This window comes from Drosophila takahashii, chromosome X (genome assembly GCF_030179915.1).
Source record: "Drosophila takahashii strain IR98-3 E-12201 chromosome X, DtakHiC1v2, whole genome shotgun sequence".
In the NCBI taxonomy this organism is placed as follows: domain Eukaryota; kingdom Metazoa; phylum Arthropoda; class Insecta; order Diptera; family Drosophilidae; genus Drosophila; species Drosophila takahashii.
The window spans coordinates 834880-860602 of record NC_091683.1 but is presented as its reverse complement, the minus strand read 5'-3'; the positions used below and the strand labels follow the sequence as shown (position 1 = coordinate 860602).

Sequence of the window (25723 nt, the reverse complement as noted above, 5' to 3'; positions counted from 1 at the left end):
AAACAAAAGTTAAAATAACGAGAGCCTTAAAACTTATTAATGGTTTTAAGTCTACGCCACCTAGAAAAAAATAGTTGTCTGAGCACAGGCAACAGTGCGTATGAGTGATATTCCTTGTAGCTCATTTAACAATACTTATTCGCCCCAAATAAAAGTCCCGACACCTTTTGTATACACATTTATTGCAAGTTGGTTTGTTTATATTTTAATTTACGTGTATGCTCCTCGCCATCTGTATCTGTAACTACCACAACAATGTACGCATATTCCATTTGCTTAGTTTATGTACGTGAAACGCTTCTTCGTCGCTCGATCGCTGGATCCTCTGGCGTGGTTAAAAAATTGTGTCGTGTTAGTTTAGTAACTTGAAATACGATCGATCGGCCGTCGTTCCGTCCCGCTCCCTCCTTCGCTCAGGTGTGGACAGGTGTGGGCGGTGGACTTGACTCGGTTGAGAATCAGATATTCGTTATGTTCAAGGAGATACATACATATATCTTTGCGTTTAAAAATTGATTCGATTTCGATTTGTTTATGATTCTTCTTTTTTTCTTTTCCTTTTCTTTTTCTGGTTTCTTTTCTCATTCGTTTTGTATGTTTTATGTTTAACACCTAACAAAATGCACTCGTTATTCGTGTTGGTGTGGGTGTCTGGACAGTGTGACTGTGTGTGTACGCTCGTTATTCGCACTCGTAACTTAATAACATTAATAATATATTAAAAAAAACATCTTTTTGTATACATAAACCTTTTTTTTGTTCGCTTTTTGTATCATTTGTCGTGATGTTTAGCTTATTTTCTTTGGGTTTTTAGTTTTAAATTACTAACTACTTATATAATGTAATGTTAACTTGTTTTACTTGTTTTAATTTGTCCGTAAAGGTTTTGTTTTCACTTCTCTTCCCCTGCTCCTCATCTTCGCCATCTTCCCTTCGTAGTCCTTCGTAGTCCTTCTCTTCTACCCCCTCCCCACCGTTTTAATGCTAAATTGTTGTCTGCAACATCGATTTCCAGTTTTTGGCATAGCTTTCGGTTTTGACTCGCTTTGTTTGGTAGTACTCGTATAATAAATTTGAACAATTTGTCTTAAAAAATATATACATATACGTAATAATTAACATTTCGCTATGACCTCCGCTCGAATCATCATCCGTAACTTGTGTATAAAATATTTCCACTACAAAAAATCACTCTTTTGCAAATAAAACTCAATAAGTTTCTTTGTTTTGTTTTCTTGTTTTTGCTGTTAACATTGTTCTTGTTGTTTGTCTTTGTTATTTTTGTTGTTGTCAGCTCTCGCTGATGTTTCGGTTAGTCGTTACTCGTCACTCGTTAGTCCGTCAGTCGAGTGTTCTAGTTGTAGTGCTGTGTTGCAGTTGCTGTCTCGCTCGCACCGCTCTCGTCGTTTTGAACGGCGAGTGGGTGGCGTGGGCGATGAACATAACGGTTTAACGGTATAACGGTTTAATTGAACAAAGATGACGTTAACGAAAAAGAGTCTCAAAGAAGCACACACACAGCTGAAGGGCCGTGCGTGTTTGGTTGCTGTACTAGTGTGTGTGTGTCTGTGTTTAAAGTGGCATTAGTTAGTTAGTTAAATTTGTTTCGTTTACATTTACGTTTTGCTTGCGCTTTGAGTATTGGTAATCCGTAATCCGTAGACCGTAATCCGTAATCCTCGCTAAACATTTAGAAGACACACATAAACAAATACCAACACAATACAACGCCTCCGATACTTCTTCTTCTTCCTCAGTAAGTTTAGTTTAGTTTTAGTTCCATTCATTATTTATGTATGTCGTTTTCACGTTTTTTAGTTCATGCGTTTAATCGTTTAACCTTTGTACATATTTAATTCGATTTCAAATTTACTTTAAATCTGATTTAAGCACGTTTTGCTCGCCACAACAACAATGCACATTTATAAATATTTTTTATCTCTTTCTAGTTAGGTGAGTGTGTCTGTGATTGTGGGTGTGGGTGTGTTTGTGGAGGGGGCTTGTGAGAGAGAGAGAGTTTGCATTAACTTTAGTTTGGAGCCACATGCAAGAGAGTCGAACTAGCAGGGGGGGTGTGGGCTTAGCTCTCTCTCTCTCTCGGCGAGCAAGCGAAATGAAAGTGAATGTGAGTGAAACAAAAGAACGCTGGCAAGCAGATGCCCAGCAAAGCGGAAAGGAGCAACTAAAGTGAAGCCTCCTAGTGTGTGATTATCTCCTAGCGAGATGAAAATTTCGTTTTGATTCTTCTTGGGTTTCCTTCTTTTCTCTTCTTTTTTTGTGTTTTCTTTTTGTTAGCGGCACATAAGCAATTTCCTTATATCAAAATCAGAAAAAATATAATTACGTACATACATGTATATTCATATGTAAATATTTCTTGTTTTTCGTTCTTTAAATGTATATGTATGTATATGTACGTGTATATGCAATAACATTTATATCATCGTAATCATAGCAAGGTAAATACATATAAATCTGTTAATGTGTATATTTAATAATGGGCGTGGCAACAAGTGCCTGCTTGTCTGTGTGTATGTATGCAAGTTAGTAGTATGTATGCATGTGTGTGTGACTGCCCTTTGCCATACGCTTACTTTAATATGATTTCGTAAATATATTTACTATCCAAAAAAAGACAACAAACGAAACAACAATCACAAACAATCAAACGGATTACATACAAACATGATGGGTACTAATCCCCATCTTCTTCTTCTCCTTCTTCAACTTCTCCTTGTTAACGGTTAACAGTTCAATCGCCAAAAATGTAACGGTTGATCTCCCCAGTTTCTCTCTCTTCTAAATCTTCTACTTCTTCTTCTTCCTCTGATCTTGTTTAAAACTTATTTTATGAAATACTCGTGCGGCGGCTGCTTTTTGGTTGTTTCTTCCTCTTCCACGTGTTCCATTTAGTTTAACTGTTGGTTTTACTGTTTTACATTTAGTTTAACTTTATACAATCTTTGGGATTTCTTTTCCTAGGCTGGAAATATCTGGGTTCTGGGTTTCTTAGGTTTGTCGTCGTCTTGATTCTCGATTATCGACTACCGATTATCGATCATCGAGTTGTGTGCGGTTTTCGTGAGGCGCTTTGGGTTCTATTTCTCTTTCTCCTTCGCTATCTCGTATCTCCCTGTCTCTAACTTTCGAAAGCTTTCAGTTTACATTTATTTGAAACGTTGATTTTGATTAGACGTACTCGCTGTAGGATCGCCTTTTTGGCTCCAGTAACTCTAATAACGTCGTGAGTAGCAGCTCCCCATCATCATCATCATACTCTTTCAGCTCGAAAAGCTCCAAACGCTTCAGAGCACCGTCTCCATCTCGGCGATTTCCGTCTTGTACGACCTGCGATCCATTTGGGTTTTACAGAGGAGATAAAGAGAACGAGAACGAGAATGGGGGTGGCCCCAAGTGTTAAGATTCGGAAAGTGATGTGTACATGTACATATCATCTATGTGCTACTGCTACTTTACACCAAGCATGCTTAACGGATAAAGTGGATAAAGTGCAGGACATGCTAATTAGCCTGCCATCCAATGAAAAATGTGACAAATTGTAATCAGGCTCTCTTGGGGGTGGGAGGTGGGATGGGCTCTGAAAAACTGGCAGCTCCAATGGCCAACAAATGCGGATATGTGTGTCAAGGATGTTTGCCGGCGAGAATCAAAAGCATTAGCCATAATGGTGAGGGGAAAGCGGAAACTACGAATGGGATTGCAGGCGGATAGGGGATGGGTAGTAGGGAGTAGGGACCCAAGACCTGGGCATCATCAATCAATCAGAGTCCAACGGGAGGAGCACTCAAGGGTTCGCATGTAAATAAATTAGTGCCAAAAAGTAAATGCGAAAAGCGAATCATCAAGCTTAAAAGGGGTGGTTGTGTTCTGTGTGTGCCCGTGATGAGCCCGTCACACGATCGGACAGGTGCTCCATTCCGATAAAGGGTTGCACTCCCTGGCCTTCCCCTGGGCATCATTGCTGTCCGTTATCCATCATCAATTTATCACCCCTCATGCTAAACTTTCGGGCTCGACTTTGAAGTGTTTTCCATGCCTTCCACGGTTTCCCCGCGGACTGCAAAAGAGCGTGTGCATCCACACGAGTGTTTTGCTTAACAATTTCAGGGCGGATTCGTATCCGGATCTCGTTCGGTTCCTCCAACTTAATTTGCACAATTCGCTGAAAAGTTTCGTTGTGCGGAGGGGGTGGAGGTAAACTGGTTAACATGAAAGCCAAAAGTCAGCACGGGAACCTGAGGAAACAGATTCGCTGCCATCCATAATGATGAGCAGCCCAAAGTGTATGCACACAATGGCCACATGCAGAATGTGGGATTGAGGATGCAGGGAGTACCTGAAACCCAAACGCAAACCCAAGTCGGGAAACAAAAGCCGACATAAATAACTATCCGTTCGCAGCGTTGGATAAATCTTGGCACGCCATAATGCACACACCGTGCATTGCAAAGGACAAGGGACCACGGACAACGGACAACGGACACGCACATGAACGGACAACCGCAGTAGCGCTCCACCTGTTCGGTAGGCATGGCCGAACCCTCTTTCCACCCCAAAACCGCAAAGCTCTCGGACTGTTTACTTCTCAGTAATTATTGCAAATGTCTCTGTGTGCTCCTAAGCACTCATGCCGATACAGTGGATGGAAATATGGGAAAACCCTACGGCACTCAAATTTTCAACATGAAAAAAATACGTAGCCTACTTAAAAGGGTGTGTGCACCACCATAAACCACAATCAGCCACCCTAACAATGAAATCGAGCAGGAAAACGGAGGAAAGTCAACTGGCAACCGTGGAAAACTCAAGCACGTACGGATTGGAAGAGCGCTTTGGGACTTGTTCCCCAAATATATATTTTACATTCTTGGTCGAACTCTAAACATTTAACTTGATAATGCGGCATCCAAAGTGGCTATTCAGGCTGATCAGCACTAAATCGGCTTAGCCTTTATACCTCAGAACTGCCATCGTCCCGCACAGATTTATAATCCGCTGGGCCCTTTGGATGGAGCACCCCCCCAGTGGAGCACCACAAAGTCGCTCCTAAGCTGTGCAACCGGGGGAGAAACCGACCCCTGCAGGAGGTGGGAGGCCAGGTGGCGGTGCAGCGCAGATAAAGGTGTTGGCCCCACACAAAACTGTGTTTGTGTTGGCGGAATGAAAGAGTGAGTGAGTGATTGACTGACTGCTTGGCTGACCAGGGGTGGTGCTGGCCAGCTCGCAATCTCCCAATGCCGATGGAGAGGCAAACGATAATGTGGATGCCGCCCTGATCCGTTAATTGCTGGTCCTGCTGCCAAGGGGTTGCCCACTGTGGACTGTGGAGGGTCGTAAAGCGTTCCCACATCCGATTACCTAGTACCCCCCCACAATAGGTTGTGGACTGGACGATATGCAAATGGACGGACCTACACAATCTCCCCACAGTCACGTCATACAAAGGCAGAGCTCCTGTGTAGAATGATGGTGTGGTGGGATGGAGGGATGGCAACGAGGTCCAAGGGCCGAGTGAATGACAACAGGAACTGTCGGAAATTGTGCTATAACTAAAGACTATAACCAGGGACTGTCTCCCTGCTGTAGAGAGTGGGGAATGGAAATCGACCACACACCACAAACCCACACAGAGAGTCTGTCTGCTGAATCAGGAACCGAGATAAAGTAATTTAATAAAGTCATTTCCATATATTTATATTAGGGCAGAAAGCAGAGAAATGCCCCAAGGGGCGACATGGGGCGTTGTAGCAGCTGCCCGGCATCATTAGCGTGGCCAGTAACGAGTCTCGGCCCGGGAAAAAAAGAACACTGAACACTGAACACGGAGCTGGAATGTTATCTCAAGCAATTGCTTAATTTAATTACTGCCACGGGAGGATGGGGGATGGAGCGTCTAAGGGTGCAGGGAGTCGTGCAGGAAAAGGCATGCACAAAGAAAACTTACCACCTGTATAGATCTTGTGCGCTGGCGGCGAGACTCAGGTTGCCCAGCAGTGGCGGCCGCTCCTTCAGATGATGGTGGTTCAGCAGGTCCGAGGAGGAGGCCAGCCTGCAAGGGACAAGTGGATTAAGTCCCGATGAGAACGGAAAAAAACCAAGATAAAATGTTCTCAATTTTATTCGAGAGAAATCAAGGCGAAATTGCTCTCGAGAGGTGAAAGTTATCTCGATTTCAAGACTGAACTCACCAAGATCAAATGTTCTCAATTTTATAAAAGAGAAATCAAGGCGAAATTGCTCTCGAGAGTTATCTCGATTTCAAGGCTGAACTCACCTCAGTTGCGGCGCCTTGATGCCGTGCTTGTCCATGACCTTCTCCAGCTGGCGGACCCGCAGGCGGGACATGTCCAGCTCGTGCTTGACCTTCCAGAGGTGCGTGTCGCAGATGGGGTCGTTGCAGCGGTGCTTCTTCAGGATCTCGGTGGCCTCGAAGACGGCGCCCCGGAAGGTCAGCGACTTGCCCATGGAGAGCGAGATGAGCGCACAGCAGTGGCCGCCGTCCTTCTTGGCCAGCCGCTTGCGGATGTACTTGAAGTAGACGTGCTCGAGCAGCAGCAGCAGGGCCGCCAGCAGGATGCCGGCCATCAGGAGCAGGAAGGCGGACAGGAACTGCTCGAGGGCCAGCGGATCGGAGGACTTGTGCTCCTGCTTCCCCGGTCGGCACGTGCCCGTCATCCAGTAGCGCCGCAGCCGCTCCAGGTCCCCGTTGGCCCGGAACTCGAGCAGTCGCTTGTTGAACATCTGCACGTACTTGGAGTTGCGGCTGAAAGCCAGCCCGTAGCCTGGAGGGAAAAATTACAGTCATCGAAACATATCAAAAAAGCGGGCTCAAATTGAGTTGTGAATTCGCAGAAACGTAATATTACAGACCTCAAAATGCCGCCTTTAATTGGAAGCTATAATTATTTCCCTTTTTATATAGGACCCATAAACATTATGTGCCCCTTAATCTCCGAAAATAACAACTTTTATCTCTAATCCAATTTAAGTTCATGTCTAAACGGCATATTACAAATATCGTTCATGAGCCAAGTGAGTGTCGGCAGGAGGCCAGAGTGAAAAGTTTTGCCACCCATTATTTGACAGGCTTTAACTTTTAGCCAAGTCGTTGCCATAGTTTACAAGCTAATGGATGCTGTGTGTGGCTAAGAACTAACTTGATAATAACTCTGGATGACAAGCTAATGCCCAGCAAAGATTAAAAAAATTAGGAGGAGCCCTTACCCGTCATCGCATACCAGCTGCCCACGGTCATGAGCCGGCAGTCCTCGTCTTGGGCCACCAGATAGTCCAGCACAGTGCCGTCGTAGATGAAGGAGTCCAGGTTGCCGTTGAGCACGGCGGCCACTCCGTCGGCCACGCTGGTCTTGTTGTACCTGCAGGATAAGCGATCAGTGGAGGATCTGAGAGACCCCATTACTTCATCACTTACTGCCTCATGTAGTTGTGCATGACGTTGAAGTACTTGTGGATGGTCGAGTCCGTGTGGCTGTACGGGATGGTGCCGAACTTGAAGGAGGGCTTGTGGGAGAAGGGATGCACCAGACGGCTGTCGTTGAGACCGCTGAACTCGTGGAACTCCTCCCTAGGGGGATAATCAAATGATGAGATATAAAGCAATGGATCCCCGCAATCAATCTCACCTGGTTATCATGAAGGCGGCCAGGTTGGCAGTGTAGATGGCCAGGAAGACCACGGCGAACAAGGCCCACACGTTGGTCATGAAGCGCGAGGTGAAGCCGCGCGGCGAGTCCACGTGGACGGCGGCCTGGAAGAGGACGGCCCAGACCAGCCAGTAGGTGCGGAAGAGGGAGAAGCGGTACGGGGTCACGTTGGTGTTCTGCAGGTAGAGCTTCATGTCGTAGCCGCTGGGCGAGAGCCACTCGAAGAGGAAGATCATGAAGGTGGCCGCCTGGATGGCCACGATGCCCACCTATTCGAGGGTCACACAGGAGAAAGGAACGAGCAACACTTACCGGAGTGAGAAAGAAGACTTCGACCAACGGGAGCAACAGGAGAGAGCAACTTACCAGCATCCAGGAGGCCGTGTCGAAGGGCTCGAGGAAGGCCGTGGGCGAGATGATGCCCGTGCGCTTGGCCACCACGATGGCGATGCCCGTCTCCATGAAGGGCTCGGAGAAGTCGACGACCGCCTCCCGCTCCGTGTTGATCATCAGCGAGGTGAGGACCATGTCCGTCTTGCGGTTGACCAGGTCGGCGATCAGGCCGTTCCACTTGCCATTCTCGAGGGTACCCCATTTACCATCTTCGACCCGCACCAGCTCGTAGGTGAAGCCCAGCTCCTCGGCGAACTTCTCGAGCAGATCGATGCAGAAGCCGCTGCAGCATTGGTAGAAGGACTCGTTGCGGTGTGCCTGGCCCACGTCGATGTCGGCGGCCATTTCGTGGTCGGCCGCCACCCGGCAGAGCACACCGCGGTCCATCAGGCACTTGCCACTCACGGGGTCCGCGGGCGACAGATTGATATAGGGTGCCTCTTCGAGGAATGTGATCTTCAAATGGAACTTCTCCGGCACGCCCTGGGGCGGGGCGTGCGAGTTGCCGGGCCACGCAATGTCGCGGATGTCCAGCTTCTGCGTCTCCCACGACTTCCACACTCCAATCTGCCCCAATTGGAGTGGTGGATCGGATTGGATCGTGAATACAAAGCGGTGCAAAATCGATTGGTGCGGGATCGGATGGGTTCGTGGATTGTGGATAAGGCAGAGTGAGAAAGGATCGAGAAAAGCATGCGAGCAAAGCCTCCACTTACCTCCTCCCACACCAGGTTCTTGTTGTTGGCGCTGGGCCGGAGATTCATGATCTTGAGCTCCGCCGAGCGCAGGTCCCCGTCAGCCGTGAACTCGATGTTCGGCTTATTGAGGTCCCCCTCGATGGACACGTTGCGCAAGTACTTGAAGAAGCTTGAAGAAGTCAAAGAGACGCGGTTAGCTTAAGAGGATACCCTTTGAAAGAATACTGGTTCTGAGATCCTCATTTACTAACTACTAATGCTACCAGGCTATCCGCTGATCTAAGGAGGTGCTACCACTTACATTTCTCCGTTGTCCCAGCGACCACGACCCTCGTCCTCGCAGGAGAGCGACTGGGTGGTGAGGCGGCGGTCCCGATTGGCCGGGTCCGTGAGGTAGGCCTCCACGCCGTAGCTGTAGATCTTGATGGCATTGGAGATCTCGTTCATCAGCGCCGCACTGGAGGTGTCGAAGTGGACGCCCAGCATGCCGACGGGGAACTGCGAGTGGGCGTCCTTCTTCTCGATCACCGACTGGCTGACCACCCACACATAGTTCTCCCCGGTGAGCTTCATCTCCTCGGCGGCCCGCAGAATGGTGATGGCCTCCGTTTGCGTGGCATAGAGCAGCATCACGCGTGCCTCGCTGTTGACCAGCTCCATCAGGTCGCTGGTGCGCGTAACCACTATCGAGTTGAGGATGGTGAACTTGAAGTGCTCCTGCATCTCGGCCACGCGCTCCCTCACCGCCTGCACGAAGTCATCGTGGCCGGCTATCTGCGAGGTGACCACCGAGAACTGGTGCCACTTGTAGCGCTCCAAAATGCTCAGCATGGCGGCGCTCTGGTGCTCGATGCTCGGCGCCAGCTGCAGCTGCAGCGTCGACTGGGAGGCCCGGCGCTCCAGGCCCGAGTTGTCGGCGTTCCACGAGATCACCGGGATGCCCAGGTAGCCGGCCAGCTGCAGGAAGTACTGCGCCGAGGCCGTGCTGTGGCCGAACTGTTCGTTGTTCATCATGTACAGGATGGCCGAGACGTTCACGCGCAGGAATTCCTTGCACAAGGTGCTCAGGATGGCTAAGAGAACAGGGAGAGCAAGGGGGTGAGTCCTAGAAATTAACTAAATTTAAACTAGGTGAACAGGAGTACTGACAAGGGAGTACCCAACCTCATTCACAGCTTCTGGTCCCAATCTCAATCTCAATCTCAATCCCCATCCCCATCCCAAACCACTCCCAATCAAAATCTCAATCTCAGCACGTGCGTGTCTTGTGTACAGATGTGTGGCAATTAATTGCAGATTAGCCACCTTCCGAACTTGTTTTACGATTGGGTGGTGCTACCCGGTGGAGTGAGTGGGAGCCTTTTAGGGGTTGGGTATTGACGCGGATTCTTTTCAGCCGCACGAGCCTAGCTAATTGACCTACTTAAAGGGCCTGGAGCTCCCTCCACATGTTAATTAATTCATATGCAATCTCCGTTGGCTCGGAAAAAGCGGTTTCGGGTGCGGGTGTCATGAATTTCGCAACCGTTGCCATTGTTCGCCAGTGACCAAAGACAATTTCGGAAGTTTTGCCAGAAGCCAGGAGGTTGGAGGAGAATCGATGACAAGACATTGTCAAGTCCTAGGGAACGTGCGATAACCCCTGTGTTCTGTGTTCTATCTTCACCCCTGTAGGACTGTCAGTCTTCTGTCAATGCTTTGGCAAAATGTGAAATCTCATCAAAAAGTTTAATTAACTTTTTCATCACTTTACTTCTGCTCTCTGCATTCCATAGCTGCTGGGGAATGCCAGGGGAGGACAGGGAATGCCGGGGGAGGTCAGAGGTCTGCTAATTTTCCTTTCTGCCCGCAGACGTCTTGCAGTGTCCCTGCATTCAATTACCATTTCCATGTCGGGACTCGCCCGGATGGATTCAAAGCCGCAGATATGTATATATAGATGCGGAGATACGCAGATGGATGGCAGGCTGGATGGGCATGGGCATGGGCATAGTCGGAGGACCAAGGACCAAGCCTAGGCAACCGCACTCGGGATGATGGATCGATGGGCGATGGTCCGACGCTTGATTGGAATGCGAGGGGCCAAGGCGAAGGCGAGGGGTCCGAAGACCTTTGTTCGCATTTAACCGAGAATGGAAATTCACTTAACGGAATTAGGCCCGCCCCCCTGGAAATTTAATTTCGTTTTAATGGAGCATTTTTGATTCCTCCGGCCCGTCCATTAACAATTTAATTGCGTGCATTAGGCACCCTGTAATTGCATTACCAAGTGTCGACTTCTGGGTCCTGTGGCCTCTGCAGGCTCCTGTGACTGAGTGGCCGAGTGTGTGCCAGTCTGATGGGCTGAAATCACACTCACATTGGGATTAATCCACGCCCGAAGTGCGTAAAATGGCAGGTAACGTCAAGGCCCTCTGAAATTATAATGTGGCGCCCCCGAAGGACTGCGGAAGTTGAAAATTGCGCTGCCACAAAGGAGAAAGGAGGAGGGGGCTGGCTTTTTGTAATGTGCAAATTGAATTTTGACACAGCTCCGCCCCAATTTGACTGCCAAAGGAGCAGTTCCGCAGGGGGAGGAGCATTGTGCCAGGAGGGCACGAGTCAGCTGACAGCTGTCAGCTGTGACTTGGCTCCGTCTTAGAGTCCCCTCGCATTCGTCCTCGCTCGACTTTGTCTACTTTGACAGCAGCCGCGGGCGGAGGCGGTGGGCGGTAGGTGGAAATATGGGGCGTGAATTGCACCATTCCACTGCCACCGTCAACTTATTATAACATCCATTAATTTCATTTAAGCATCATTCAATTGCCTTCGTTTTTATCGGAAGTTATCACAAGTTGCCAACAATGCAAGTGATAGAGTGCAGGGCGTATGACGCCCAACCACTTCACATCCGCACCCACATCCGCATCCTCCGGCCGCTGCTGAGCAACTTTTTACATTACGCTCGACGCAGGCAAGTGGAAAAAGCGCCGACACGCGTCCTCCACCCTGGCAGCACATAAATCTAGCCGCCCTCGAAAGTGTATCTCGGGCGCACAGGGACAACTTGGCATCCGCATCCGCATCCGCGTCCTACAGGAGTCGGCCTGAAGTGGCATAAAGCACAATTAGGAGTCGCAGCTGTCGCATTCTCGATAATGCAGAATTACACTCGATTCGCAGCTCCAATACGGGCAAAGTGGGAGTGGAAGTGGGAGTGGGAGTAGATATGGGAATCTGAATCGGAAACCCGCATCGCAATCGATGGAAAAGTTTCCCAGCTAAGCTAGCGCCCAGCGAATCCGCAACTTGTGCACACAATTAAATATTTTCCGTGATAATTCCGGCCTATTAAGCAATTCCCACTTATTCCTATCGCATCGACGGGCTTGAAAACTAATTGCAATTTTGGATTGGCAGTTTAACATGCATCCTATGACGCTAATGACTTGTGAAGTTTATATTTTCCAATAAAACATTGGTTTATAAATGGTGTTGCCAGAAACAGCTTGTAAATAACTGGTTCAAGGGCAATAAAATCCCCAATTCATTATTTATAATAATATTTCGTGGAAATTTCTGTGGCATATAGGGCAACTAAGCCCAACTCCGAATTCTGCAGCACAGAGTTGTGACCTCATCACCATCCTACGGACTGACGCATACGCACTTATCCCCCCCTTGTATCCCTTACATCTGATATGGGCGTGGCATGCCAATAAAAAGGAAATGCCATGCATGGCAGGATAACAACAACACAAGAAGCGGCGACAGGAGCAAAGGACTAAGGGAAAGCAAAACGAACCAAACTAAACTAAACTCGAGGCTTTTGGGCGATGGGCGATGGGCGACGGGAACTTGCCTCATATTTTATAACTTGACGTCACGGGCCCCACCACTCCCACTCCCACTTCCACCCACTCTACCTCGAAACCCACATGACGACAAAGATGGAGGGAATAGGAGCGGCAAGGACAGCGAGGACACTGAGAAAGCGCCGACGAAAGCGCCCAAACATCTTATCGAATATCAAAGTGTTGCCAGATGATTTTTCGCTTTTCATGCTCTTGTCAGATGAGTTTTGCACGTGAAGTATTCAGCACACAGGAGGGAGGAGTAGGTGTAGGTGCCCATACCATACTTACTATACTTCCTACAGCCACCGTAGCATAGGAAGGGCCCTGAGGACATAAAGACATATAGACATGTGTGGCATGCACTTACGAGTAGCAACTATGCCAGCTTAGCTGACTCATGCCTTACGTTGAATTCCTTAATGTTTTCCCATGTCTTTAAAATATATATCCATATCTTCATCTAAGGAAAACCCAAGATTTCATATTAAGTACCCAGAAAGTAAAGATTAATCATTTAATGACTGACAATTAATTGCAGATCCAATGCTCAACAATCAACGAGAAACATACAACAAGCTACTTGGAACAAGTCATATTGGAACTGGACTCCAAAATACAGGACATCGAGAATCACTCCAGGTATGTACCTTACTTTACTATTCCTTAAATAAATTATAGATGTAGCTAGACAATTGTGTAAAATTGGAAATCTTCTACTGGATGTGCAATAATCCAACGTTGTCGAATTTCCGTGTTTTGTGTTAGCATCGAAATAAATCTGATTCACTTGAGCAGGAGCTTTATTTTCACTGAAGGACGCGAGCTTCACAGCCACGTCAAATTACTCCGCAGATGCTGGCACGACAAGGAGCTCAGAAAGGGCTGCTTGGACTTGTACTTGTACTTGTTCTTGGCTGGGGAAGGTGAAACTTTGGTGCAAAGTGATGCGTCAAAGTAGTTGTCTCCGCTGCTCAACCCATTTTGTTGTGCCATCTAAGGTTTCAGCGACTGGAGCCCGGCAACCTAAGAGTCTTGGGGAGCATCCCACCTCCCCTACCATCTGCAATCTCCAATCTTCATCTCCTATCCCCAAAAGAGCGTGTTGGCACCCAAACCACAGAGCTGCCTGACCCACAACCGCAACCACTTGGCCAGTTGGGCCATTAGGCGTGGTTTCGCCTGAGTTCTCGGCTCTGAGTTGCAAGTTCCAAGTTCGCTGCTTCTGAATTCGCAGGACCTCAACCTGCCCCGCCCTGAGTGGTCCATCATTAGCAGCTGAGCGTGTATAATCAGAATCAGGCAATTCAGTGTCCATTTTGTGTCTAGTCTGCCCGGCAGTGACCACTGTTTACGGCCCCCCGACCAACCATTCGTGCCCGTCGCCGCAGGCATGTGTGCGATGTCAACAGACTGGGCGCAGTTCATAGTTTGTAACCCGAAACCGAATGGAGGAGGTTCCATTCCTTCAAAGTGCGGCTGGGAAGCAAGTTCAAAAGTCTCCCAGCAGATAGCCTGTGTACACAAGTAGCAGGGGGAGAAGAGGTCGTGGGGCGTGGCAGGACTAAGCCCGAGGGCCATTCTTGACCTGGCCAGTGACTCCAAGGCCGGGCCCTCTGCTTCTTCTTTCGGCGGCGCCAATTAGTGGGACTCCCGGTCTCTCGGACTCCGACATGATTTGGGTTCCTTCTTTTGGGCAGGCATGAGAAATCTGTGTGCGAGTGCACTGCGAAAAACAAGTGACTTTTTCTAGGGATTACATATTTTTAAAGGTTCGAAGGACCAACGAAACTGGTTTCTCCAGACTCCATCATATATATATTAATTTTTTCTCTAGTTTGATTTCCCTTCACATCCCAAGCGCTTTATTTTATGCAGATTGGCTACCGAATATCTCCATTTGGTAATAAGTGTCATAAACCGTGACTTATGGCACTGCACCAGATGGCTGACTATAAAAGGTAATGAAGGCAACTGTTCAATTTATCTTGGGGAGCACAGGGACCATTTATTGATGGCATTTTCCCCCAGTGTGTCTGCGGCGAGGACTCTATGTCTGGGGATCTGGCCCTCCCCTTCCTCCCCTCGGACATTTCCATTGTCCTGTCGTATCCTGTCCCTCCTCCTTTTCCTAGCCTCCGGCTTTGGGTCCGTTTCTTTGCCGTTTTTATTTGCCCCCACTTGAAAGCCGCCTTTCTGACCATTTGTTTGAGGCTTGTTTCGGTAGCAGGACACAATGCTGCAGGATTGCCCTTGGCTCGCACACACGCATGTCCTGTGTCTGCTACTCTTGGAAGGGGGAATGAATTTGGGCCGAATACTTGCACGTTGTCAATAACTAGGGGGCTGTAGGTCCTTCTCTCTCCCGTGATTCGCTGTCCGAGCTGCACTCTAATGCCATTAGGGGTGTCCAGTTGCCACTTTTGCCACCTGGCAGGTGTGGAAAGCGCTTGCAGTTAACGACAGGAACAGGCCACAACGGCTTATTAATGCGAGAGTGAAGGATGCGAAGGGGGCTGCCATGTAGACAAGGTGTAAACAAGGTTAACGGCGCTGACATCGCTGATTCGCTGGTGGTCATTCATTGCCGGTTGCCGGTTGCCGCTTGCAGTCGGTGGCCAGTAATCACAAGTTCAATGGCTAATAATAAAGGACCCAGCTGAAAGGACCCCCCATAAAGCAGTGGAGAGCAGGGAGGAAAGCAAAAGGGATGACAAGAAAAATGACTTACGTCTGGCAGGGATCAGAGTTGTCGGCCACTGACAATGGAGTGATATATGATACGTGGGTTCCGTAGTTTCTGGGCTCCTAAGTTTCGCCGCTTTCCGTTCGTTTCAAATTAAAATGTCATTTAGCAAAGTGGGCAAAGCGGCGAGTTCAGCTTGGCGGGATCATTCATTCAATCATCCGCTCATTGACAGCCACGTGGCCATCGGCATGGATGATATCCATCCATGAAAGCGGCTGAAAGTGGGTGAAAGTGGGTTATAGTGGGTGATGTGCGGCTCAAGTGCCTTTCCACTCAGCACCCAACATCCCGACCAACCGACTGCCATTTGCAATTAGGAGGGTTGTAGTATGGCATAGCAATATAGCAATGTAGCAATAGGCGGGAGTTATGGGTTATGGGTCAAATGACCGAATGGCCGACATTGAAATCGAACATTGGACATTGCACTTTGGATGTGCGAAACTCACCGTTTTCGACTCGCTCGGTTGCACAAAACGCTCAATTATCCCATCAATTTGGCTTCCCTGCTACTATTGTTATGCAATTAATGCAAATTAGTCGGATGAGCAGATACTAATGGACGCGTCAAGGAATGGGGAGCGTTGGCAACGAGATTACATGGCACATACATATAGCACTTGTTAATGGGGTTAACCTGTCAGTGTGATAATGTGGCCCTCTAAAGCCGAGATAACGATTATTAGGTTGCTGTCCACTCGATTTTACCCAGTCATGTTGCCTTCAAAGTGTGGATTACATAGTTTTTACCTGTCCCCAAGGACTAGACCATATAGCCTCCAACTGGGGTGATTGTCCTGCCTCCTTGGCTCGTTTTCCCTGGCTGTGGACCATTTTCCATCGCCATCGCCGCAAATGAGCCAAACTCGATAATAAGGCCATCAAAGTTTATGGCTGCCACAAGAAAGGGGCAAGCACACACAGCTCAACTCAGCACCACGCCTCCGAACCTGACCTGGTAATCGTTTGTTGTGTCTAGGGGTTAAAGTAAATACAATTTTGTATGAAATTACTTTGGCACAGAAAATCATCAACTGCTTGAAATGGAAGGAAGGTTCTTCTTGTCCTCGACGAGGAATGTGAATGGGTTGGATCACCAGATGACTAGATGACTGGTTGACTGGATGACTGGATGTCAACTTCAACTGGACGACCGCTGAATGGAATTCAATTTCCATACGATTATTATAGAATTTGCTGGCACAAGTCGGGCCAAACTATGGCCAGCAATCAATGGCAGGAATGTGGAAGTGGAAATGGAAGTGGAAGTGAAAGTGGGAGTGCAATCAGGCGTCAAGAAAGGCAAAGTTTTCCACCTAGGGCGGATGCAAAAGGGGGGGAAATCAAGGCAGCATCCACATCCATAGCCACGCGTTTATTGTTCGACAGTCGAGAGAAATAACAATCGTCTGAACAACTGAACAAGCCCTGTTCTCCTGTCAATGCGACTGAGCGAGTGTGTGTGGGTGCGAAAGCTATAGAAATCCATTATAAATTCCCCATAGACCAACATATATGTATAAACAGGGGGTGGGGCAATCAGCCGACGCAGACAGACAGACTTTGTTTGCCATGTGTTGTAATTTGCGTACACACAGATACTCAGATACTCAGCTACACAGATACTCAACTCGACTCTAGCTAAATGGATATGCGGGCATGTTCTCAAGGTCCTGGCCATAATAAACATTTAAACATCATTGAAAATTCATTTGGGTTTTGTTTGCACTCGCATTTTCCCCATTTCCCCCCATTTCCCGCTCTCCGTGTGTGTTTACTTTATCAATTTGGCCAACAGAATTGTGGAAATGCAACATAAAATTTCAATATGCCCCTGAACCCGCCTCATATATACATCCACATGCACATGGCTGACCCGGGAGCAATCAGTCTTCTTCCCACCTCCCACTTTTCCACCCGGAGACGTTAAGTTCCCAGTCGCAGCAGTAGTACCGCCCTTTTTATAACTCTGCATATTTTTGTGCCACGATGCGAGTAACGTGGCAGTTGCATGTGGCACAGGGAATGCAATTTGTAGACATGGACACTCGAATGCAATTTTGCACTTGCAAAACGGAATCTGGAATTCGGTTTCGGGTTTGTGCAATCAAAGAGGAACCGGGGCGAAAGAAGGAGCGGTGGCATAAATTGCTGCAATCACATTGGGTAACCTGGCAACCCTGCCATCCTGTCACTTGCACCACGGAGCTGTCGCTCAGCCCGGCAGAGTGACAACTCTGCTTTGGAGGCTCCCAAGCACTTCCCACCTGCTTGTTTGTTCCAGATCCCCATGCCAAAAGCTTCCCATTTGCATCTGTGCACTTGGTTAGACTGTCACATTTTCATCGAAAACCATTGCAGAACTCATTGTGCAACCTGGCAACCCTGAACATAATGGGGAATTCGGCTTGTCACTCAATCAAAGCCGACAGGCACTTGGCAACTCTGCCGCCCTCCCCCTGATTTCTATTTTTGCCGCTCTCTGACAACCCTGCCACATCGCGTTGACAACTCTGTCAGCGTTTAATTACAGTCCGGCCAGGAATGGACATTTATTTATGTCCGCCGCGTTCTCGCATTTTTTCTTCGCTTCCCCATTTCCATTCCCGTTTTCATTTTAATTTTCATTCTCGCTTTTATTGCGCCGTCGTCGTGGGTGGCGAAGGGGGTTAAGCGCTTAAGTAGCTCCAAATGAACGGCCATTAAAAATGCGCACGCAATTAAGAGCCGGCCAGGTGTCGTGAACTGTGACCTGTGACCTCCCGTGGTCACAGTGCCGCCAATAAACAAATTTCACACTCGACTAGCAAGTAAGTAGGTGTACAAATCCATTTAAGTCAGCAGCTCTGCCCGTTCTCTGCCCCGCACACACACAGTATACCCGTGCAAAAGTTAAGCAATGAAGTATATAGCATAGGACACTCACCTGTGGGACTGGGCGTCAGCGACATCATGTCGAAGTGGATGTTCTTCTGCTCGAAGGAGTAGTCCTTGAGGAAGGTCAACTTGGCGCCGCGCGTCTTCGTGAGTCCGGTGACCGCGTTGTTGATGCTCCGCAGGTACTCCCGCTTCCCGAAGTTCGTGTGCGGGGCGATCAGGCCGATGTTGAGCTGCTCCTTGTTGGCCGCCGCGCCCTTGCTCAGGCTGCCGCCCCCGTTGGTCAGCCGGAGGGCGTGGCAGGAGGGCAGGAGCACAGCGAGCAGGAGGAGGAGGATCAGCAGTGGCGGAGGGTTCGAGATCGAGATCGGGGAATGGCTATTGCTATTGTGCTGGCTGTAACTGGCAGTGTTGGACTGTGACTTCGGCTGTAACTCCTCCTCCTCCCGATCCCTGCCCCCCGATTTCAGCTTGACGCGACTGGGCATCATGGCTTGTGGACTTGAGTTCGCTGGGATCCGGTGCTCGGTGCTCCGTGCTCCGGCTGGTCTCTAGTGCATCTGGCCGGGATGGGCTGCTATTTGATATATTCGATATTCGAGGGGATATTGATCGGTGTGTGGATGGATTGCCTGGCCCTCTGTTCGCTTCCCCGGGGAGTTGTTGTGATTGTATTGGCTGCTGTGCATTGCTAAATTTAAACGGGACAAACAGGGAAACCATGTAGATGTACTGTGTACCCACTAAAATCGTCCACCCCCAACCCCTCCATTTCAGCACATATACTCCCAAACAGCAACATCTGCAGCAGCAATGGCAATGGCAACACTCGTCGTTGACGTTTTCCGCCATTTCCGTTTCCGCTGCTAATTTGTTATGGCCGGGAACAGGAAGAGGAACAAGAACAGTGGAGCGCATCACGAGATTCCTGCTCGCAGCCCTTCTGCCCCACTGTGCACGAGGCAGTGGCAGGTGCTCACTGTGTTAGTGCTACTTTTCCGGTTCCACTTCCACTGCCTTTTCCACTCCCTCGACTAAGTAAGTAAGTAAGAAGCTGCAATGATGGGTGTTTCAAGGGTCCTGCTCAAGAAATGTATTATCAAGTGCCTTGAATTAATTTCCTCGTACAAAGGAAGACGGGAAATATTCCCTGCAGCTGTAATGAGAGCTGAATGGGCGAGAATGTCGAGGAGCTACGTTAATGGCAGGTATTGTTCCACTGTTTCTCTGTTTCCCAGGGTACTTTACCCTTCGAACGCCCCTCGTTTTTCACTCGGATTCAATTTGCGCGCAGCCTGCCGTTCTACATAAATTAAATGCGACATTGGTCCGCATAATCGCAGCTCCACACACACTCTGTATTCTGTATTCTGGATCCTGCCTTCCTCCTTCCGCCTCCCGCAGGGAATGCGGCAATTGCTCGCGAAATTTTCACTTTGAATTTTGAATGCTGCCAGTGGCGGCAGTAAAAACAGAGCCGAAATCAGGCATCAGAGTACGAGAGTAGGGTTTGTTTGACCCCCTCCCCTTGCCCGCCCTTTCTTGCCATTATGATAGTCATCATCATTAATATCCCCACATATTGCGGCTGCTGGTAGTTTTCCTGTATCTCATCCCGCCTTTCCGGCACGAATTCGACCTTTGTTTGTAGCTATTGGTACACCGAAAAAAGTCGGTCTGTGTCAGGGAGGTAAACTTACTTCTAACTAAGGAAAGTGGCTTCAGAACATTATATATTTCTAACCATTTTGTTGTGCTTATTAATGTAGAAGAAAATTTTAAAATCGGACAATCCATTAAAAAGTTATGAGCAAAAAATAAAATGACCGCTAGGTGGAGCTTGTTCTTGTTCTTTTTCCCTTAAATGCACCATCATTTCCTCTCTTTTTTCTCGGTGTGCACCGCCAAAGCTCTAGTTTTGGCTTTGGGCGTCGCCTGCTGCGGCTTCGTGTCATCATCGAATTCCACCCCCTGCGAAAAGAAGGGGAGGGGCAGGGGTTCCTGGCTCCTGCGTCAGCAAGTTGCTCGACTTCATTTCGTGTTGTGGCGGTCGTCGCCTTTCGGATCTCTTGGCTGCGCGGCAAACAGAAGCTGTTTGGGCTTATAATTTGTCGGTTGTCGGTTGTCGGCTGTCTGCCTCCCAACTTCTCTTTTTTGCTTTTTTGCTTAGCCTCTGGTCTGGCTTAAACTGTGTTTTGACACTTAGCTGCCTGGCTGTCAATAAGCGGGGGAAGCGCTCCTGCCGTTTTCTGGCCCTTCTGCCTGCTCGTTCGCAGGAAAGAGTGATTACTTTGTTGGGCCCAAGCAGGCACAAAAGAATGAAGAAAGGAAGGAAGGAAGGGGATAAGCAGGGGTAGGGGAAGGAGGAGGACGTTCGGCTAAGGTTCAGGTCCTCCTTCTTCTGCTCCTTCTACGCCTGCAATGGCCGCCAAAGGCGCCGAAGGTCATGGGCTCCTCTGCGACTGTCTCCGCAGTTCTCCACTTCTCCATTTCTCCAGGCTCATCTCTCTCTCTGTGTATGTGTGTGTGTGTGTGCTTAGGATAGCCGTAAATGTGTCTATGTGTGTGTGTGTCTACATGTGTTTCGTACTTTTCGTACATGATGGCGGCAATAAATTGTATCTTATGAGAAAAGAAACCAAAATAACAGACATCCCGGGTAACGTGGCTCATAGACCCCTCTCTCTGTCTCTTTCCTCCGGCCTTATCAGGGGTGGTGTGTCCTATTTGAAAGAGGGAGAAGGGGGGCTACATCATTCATCGGACGTGTAATGAATTCACGGCGTATTAAACTTTTGATTGAAAATGTTTGTTGCTCTGGCTGTTCTTGTTAACGTCACTTCCTCGTTTTGTTGCTGTTGTTGCTTGTCCCGTTACAATGGCATTATCATCATCTCTCTTTCGCCCGAGTGTGCGTGAGTGTGCGTGTGTGTGAGTTTATGACTTTTGCCGGACATCTTTGGGTTAGGCTCAAGTTGTATTTACTATACTCGGCTGCTTTGGGGACAGCTTTAGCTACATGTGTATGTGTATAAGACTGGGAAAAGAAGCCGCACTTGTGCACAGAGCGAAAATAGGGGTTTTGGATGAGAGGATACTATATTTTATTGAGAAAGTTAATCAAGAACCTTGAGAACCTATCATTCTGTGTTGTATAGTATGATATACCTATGCTAGCTCTGATATTACCGAACCCTAGAATAAGATAACACTATATTTCAATAAGAAAGTTAATAAAGAACCTTGAGAAATAATATTCTCTATTTTATACTATGATATACCTATGCTAGCTCTGATATTGCCAAACCCTAGAAAAAGAATAGCCTGCATTTTATAGAGAAAGTTAATCAAGAACCTTGGAATGTGTTATTCTGTGTTGTATACTATACTAAACCTATGCTACCTCTGCTATTACCGAGCCCTTTTCGCGCAGTGTACCCACACGTAGCCCACAGCTGAACCCTTTGACAGTTATTTACTTTTTAGCATGGCTTGCTCTCTCTCTGTCCCTCTCTCTCCCCTGTTCCGCTGACCACGCCCACAAATGCAATCTATTTATTTATTTGTGTGTTTCCATTCCGTGTTCTCTGCTCCTTCTCCTTCTTCTCCTGCTTCTGGTCCTTCCTTACTTTCGCCGTGCTTTATCGTTGCCAGCCAGCGGATCCTTGTTTGGCCAGCTCCGAATGGGTTAGCTTTAGGCCAAAACGGATGACTGGATGAGTAGAGTGGGTGGTAGGAGGCAGTGGGTGGTGGGGAGCTGTCTTTTTTGACAGTGCGTCGACCGCTGTCACCCCCTCCTTATCCTCCCTTTCGGGAAAAACATGGCTGGTTGCTTATTAGTTTGGCCCAAACGTTTTCTGTCAACGCTTTTTCTTTGTTCCTGCGACATTTGCCTTATTTTTCTTTTCTCAGTCGCCCCCTCAACGGGAAAAAAGGCCAGAAAATGTGCGCCAGGCGTGAAAAATGACTGCGTGTTATCTTTGTGACACTGATGGTGTCCCTGGTGTTCCAACCCCCCCTCATTTTTCCACCCGGATTCTGGCTGGCACCTAATTCATTAGATCAGCTCCCTCTTTAGCCTTGTTTCGGCTTGTTCTGCCGCCAAAACAACAAGCAAACAAAAGTTTGCTGCCCAAAGTTGGCCGAATGCAAATCCCGCTGCAACAACAACAACAGGACATCGTGGGGGGGAAGGGGGGTTGTTTCATAGAAACAACAACAAAAACTACGGACAGGAAGAGGGTGAAAGCAACACAGTGGCACTTTGTCCCCGCCTCGTGCTTGTGTTGTGTTGTTCAGTGTTTAGACCAAAAAGTTTTCAGCTCCCGACTGAGATGCAGTTGCACATTAGCAACACACATCCCCCAAACATCCTTGGCCGCTGACCTTCAGTCGGCAGTCGGCAGTCCGAGGACTCATCTCTCAGACAGCCGGAATCGGGAATAGTCTTGTTGGGGGAGTTCTTCGGATAGATTTAACTCTATTTTGGGATCTGTAGGATTTATTTTCCACAAAACAATTCAATTAACCCAGATAACTTTGGACTAAATGTTTTTAATAGTCCACATTCCTGATTGACTTTCCTGATTTGTTAGAAAGACTTCTAAATTAAATATTTGTAAATATTTGTTAATCATCTTCTTTGAAAGAGATGCATGGGATCTCCATCTCAAGATCTAGATCTGAATATAAGAAAATGACAAGAGAATGCAAGAGATAAGGGTAGCTGGAAGTTTGTATTTTCAATCCTTTATTCTTTAAGATAGAGATCAACGCAACGAGTTGTTCCTAAACTAATATAAGAAATTAAACTAAGAACTATTGGAACCCATCGATTTCGTTAAAAATGCAGTGGATAAATGTTTTTCCAACCCCTACCCCCAACCTCTTTTCTTTCGCTTTCGGTTTGTTTACGTTCCAGCAGCTGCAGCATTCGAACACGGCGAAAATAGGACGAACGGGGAGAAAGTTGAGAGTGAAAAGTGGAATTTAGAATGTGGAGAAAGGGGGCGTGGCACCTCCTCCGCGCGCCAAAAGCCGCCCAAGGCTGCTTTTCTTCGCTTGGCCTTCCGCCTCGAATTAGCGAAAATTTCATAATAATAAAAATCTCAAACTTGTTGGGGCGATTGGGTGTTGGGTGGTGCAGAGTGGGTGGTGCAGTGGTGTAGAGTGTCGAGTGGGTGGTTGGGTGGCAGGGGGGTCTGTCATTGCGGGCTCTTAATTAAAATGTGTCACAGGGGGGCGTGGCAGGGCGATGGGGGTGTGCTGATGGGCTGATGGGTTGAGGCTTTTGTTTTGCTTTCGCGCTGTTTTCCTTCGGCACTTTTGATGCACTTGGCTATTGTTGTTGTTGTTATTGGCACACTCACACTTGCAAACACTTGAACAAAAACAAAATAAAGAGTGACAGTGACGTTGAGGCAGAGGCTGCGGCTGAGGGGGGTTAAGGGGGATTGGGGGGTGCCACTGCATTTCTCCATTGCACTTTTCCGTGATTATTTTTATTATACACGATGTTGTTGTAGCTGCTGCGGTTGTTTCTGTTGTTGTTTTTGCTACTTGGCGTAAAGTTTTTCTAGCGGAGGGGGGGTGGGTTGAGCATGGGTGGGGTTTTTCGTGGCAAGGGGTGAGAGGGTGACGGGGGAGAAAGCCAGCGACTGAAGCTGAAACATGAAACAAGTCCACACCCAAAAATTCAAAGACACGCACAAATACAAATACAACTACAACGACAGCAGCGATGACGACGACGCAGCCTCACACAGACACACACACACATACACAGAAACAGGCACATACACAGGCTAAAAAAAAGCCACGAAAAAAGTTCATCTATTTTGTTGTTGCTGATATATTTTTTTCGCCATTTCTCTATTTCTCTCCCAACCCCCTTCCTCTTTTTTTTTGTCTTTTTCCATATCTACTGTTGTTGTTTTTGCTGTTGCTGTTGCTGTTTCCTTTGTTATAAAACAAAACACAATCGGATTGGCACATGGGCGGGGTGGACAAAGGGGGTGGACAAAAGGGGTGGAGTCGCATTTCCTGCATGGCTTACGTTTACGTTCGCATCCTAGGCTCACTTTTGGGTCTAGTCTAGTCCAGTCTAGGTCTAGTCCGGGTCAAGTTCTAGTCTAGGTCTAGTCCAGTCTCAAGTTCCCAGTTCCCAAGTTCGTTTTAGCCGCTTGTGGCCAAGCCAGGCTCAGCACAGATCAGCTCAGTTCTCAGTTAAATGTGGAAAACGGAGACGCAAGCTGAAACTGAAACCGAAACCGAAACTCTGGACGTCGGCTGGGCAGCTCCTGCGGATGCGGATGCGAACCGAACGACACGGAGCGAGCGGAACAGAACAGAACAGGACAGAACGGAACGGAGCGCGCTCTGCGGACTGATTGCGACGAGCCACCGAATGGCACTGCCAAACAGCCAAACAGCCAAACTGCCAACCCGGGCCACATCCACGCAGCAGCCAGGACCGGAGAGCAAGAGGAAGAGCGGGAGAGCGGAGTCTGCCGCAGCTTCCACGAGCTACAAAGGACGAAGTGCGCTCGGCTTTCCAACACATGCAGAGCGGGAGGAGGGGGAGTGGAGCGGAGCAGCCACCGAGCACTGTCAATGTCACCGAAACAGAGAAAGAGAGAGAGAGAGACCCATTGACTTGATTTCGATTTCGTTTCAGTTCGGCCTGTAACACGCCCTCCTGCAGCGTATACGTAATATTCCTGCTCTCGCAACCAAATCTCTATCACTCTCTTCCTCTCTCTTCTGGATGCTTGACGCGTGCCAAACCCATCGGCAGGGTTGCCACCCAGTCAGCAGGGATGCAATAGGATGGAACTCGTGAAAATATGGATTAGAATTTTAGACCAAAATAATAGTTTTTGTGGGGTTTTTCATTCGTAATTTCCACAAATCAAGGCCGAAAGTTAAGCGACGGACTGTTTTGAACAGCTAACAACCTAAACTAGCGATTTTGGGAAAGTTAAATTTTTTTCCAATTTTCGCATTTTTGATAAGGGGTACCATCATGATTTTTTGCGAAAAAAATTTCCAGGTTCAAATGCCAATCGATTTCCATATTTGGAGCATTATTTTCTTTGTTCTGGCCAAAATACTGTTTGTTTTTGGGGTGAAAAATCAGAATCTTGATTTTTGGTAATAAATCGATATTTTATTATAGATTTTTTGCTGTAACTTGGTCAAAAATGGTCCCAAATCAAAAAGGCGCACTGTTTCGAGCAGCTAACAACCTTATAACTAATATCAGTGCAGTTTCCGACTGAATTGAAAAAATTAATTTTCGACCCAATTTTCGCATTTTTGATAAGGGGTATCATCATGATTTTTGCGAAAAATGGCCAAAAAATTAAGTCTCCAGGTTTCAATGGCAATCGATTGGGGATTTAATAACGAGCCCAGAAAGGTATGACATTCCCTATTTGGCTTATTATTTCCAATGTTTCGGCCAAAATACCGATATTTTATGGTCAA

The 25723-nt window shown here is 47.8% G+C and overlaps 1 protein-coding gene across 3 annotated transcripts; it reads right to left on the bottom strand.

Moving 5' to 3' along the window:
• Positions 1-163: 163 nt before the first annotated feature.
• Nmdar2 (NMDA receptor 2) lies at positions 164-24632 on the bottom strand. 3 transcript variants are annotated; one of them, XR_011419795.1, is made up of 12 exons: positions 24291-24632; positions 18285-18926; positions 9078-9849; positions 8795-8945; positions 8052-8645; positions 7665-7954; positions 7454-7606; positions 7246-7397; positions 6296-6803; positions 5966-6070; positions 3200-3348; positions 164-3143 (listed from the first exon to the last, which is right to left on the bottom strand). XR_011419795.1 is itself a non-coding variant. In XM_017151102.3 (11 exons), the coding sequence occupies exons 2-11, from the start codon at positions 18724-18726 to the stop codon at positions 3306-3308; spliced, it is 3210 nt and encodes a 1069-aa protein (XP_017006591.2). In that variant the 5' UTR covers positions 18727-18926; positions 24291-24632; the 3' UTR covers positions 164-3305. The 3 variants fall into 3 exon arrangements, 2 of the variants coding, with proteins under 2 accessions (XP_017006591.2, XP_017006592.2); XM_017151102.3 differs by having other exon boundaries at positions 164-3348; XM_017151103.3 differs by having other exon boundaries at positions 164-3348; positions 5969-6070.
• Positions 24633-25723: the final 1091 nt, after the last annotated feature.

Coding starts and splice junctions, on each gene's coding strand:
- Nmdar2 (XM_017151102.3), bottom strand. CDS start 18,726: ATGATGCCCAGTCGCGTCAAGCTGAAATCGGGGGGCAGGGATCGGGAG. Junction 8,946..9,077: donor CGCTGGGACAACGGAGAAAT/GTAAGTGGTAGC, acceptor GACTTCTTCAAG/CTTCTTCAAGTACTTGCGCA. Junction 6,071..6,295: donor ATCAAGGCGCCGCAACTGAG/GTGAGTTCAGCC, acceptor TGTCCCTTGCAG/GCTGGCCTCCTCCTCGGACC.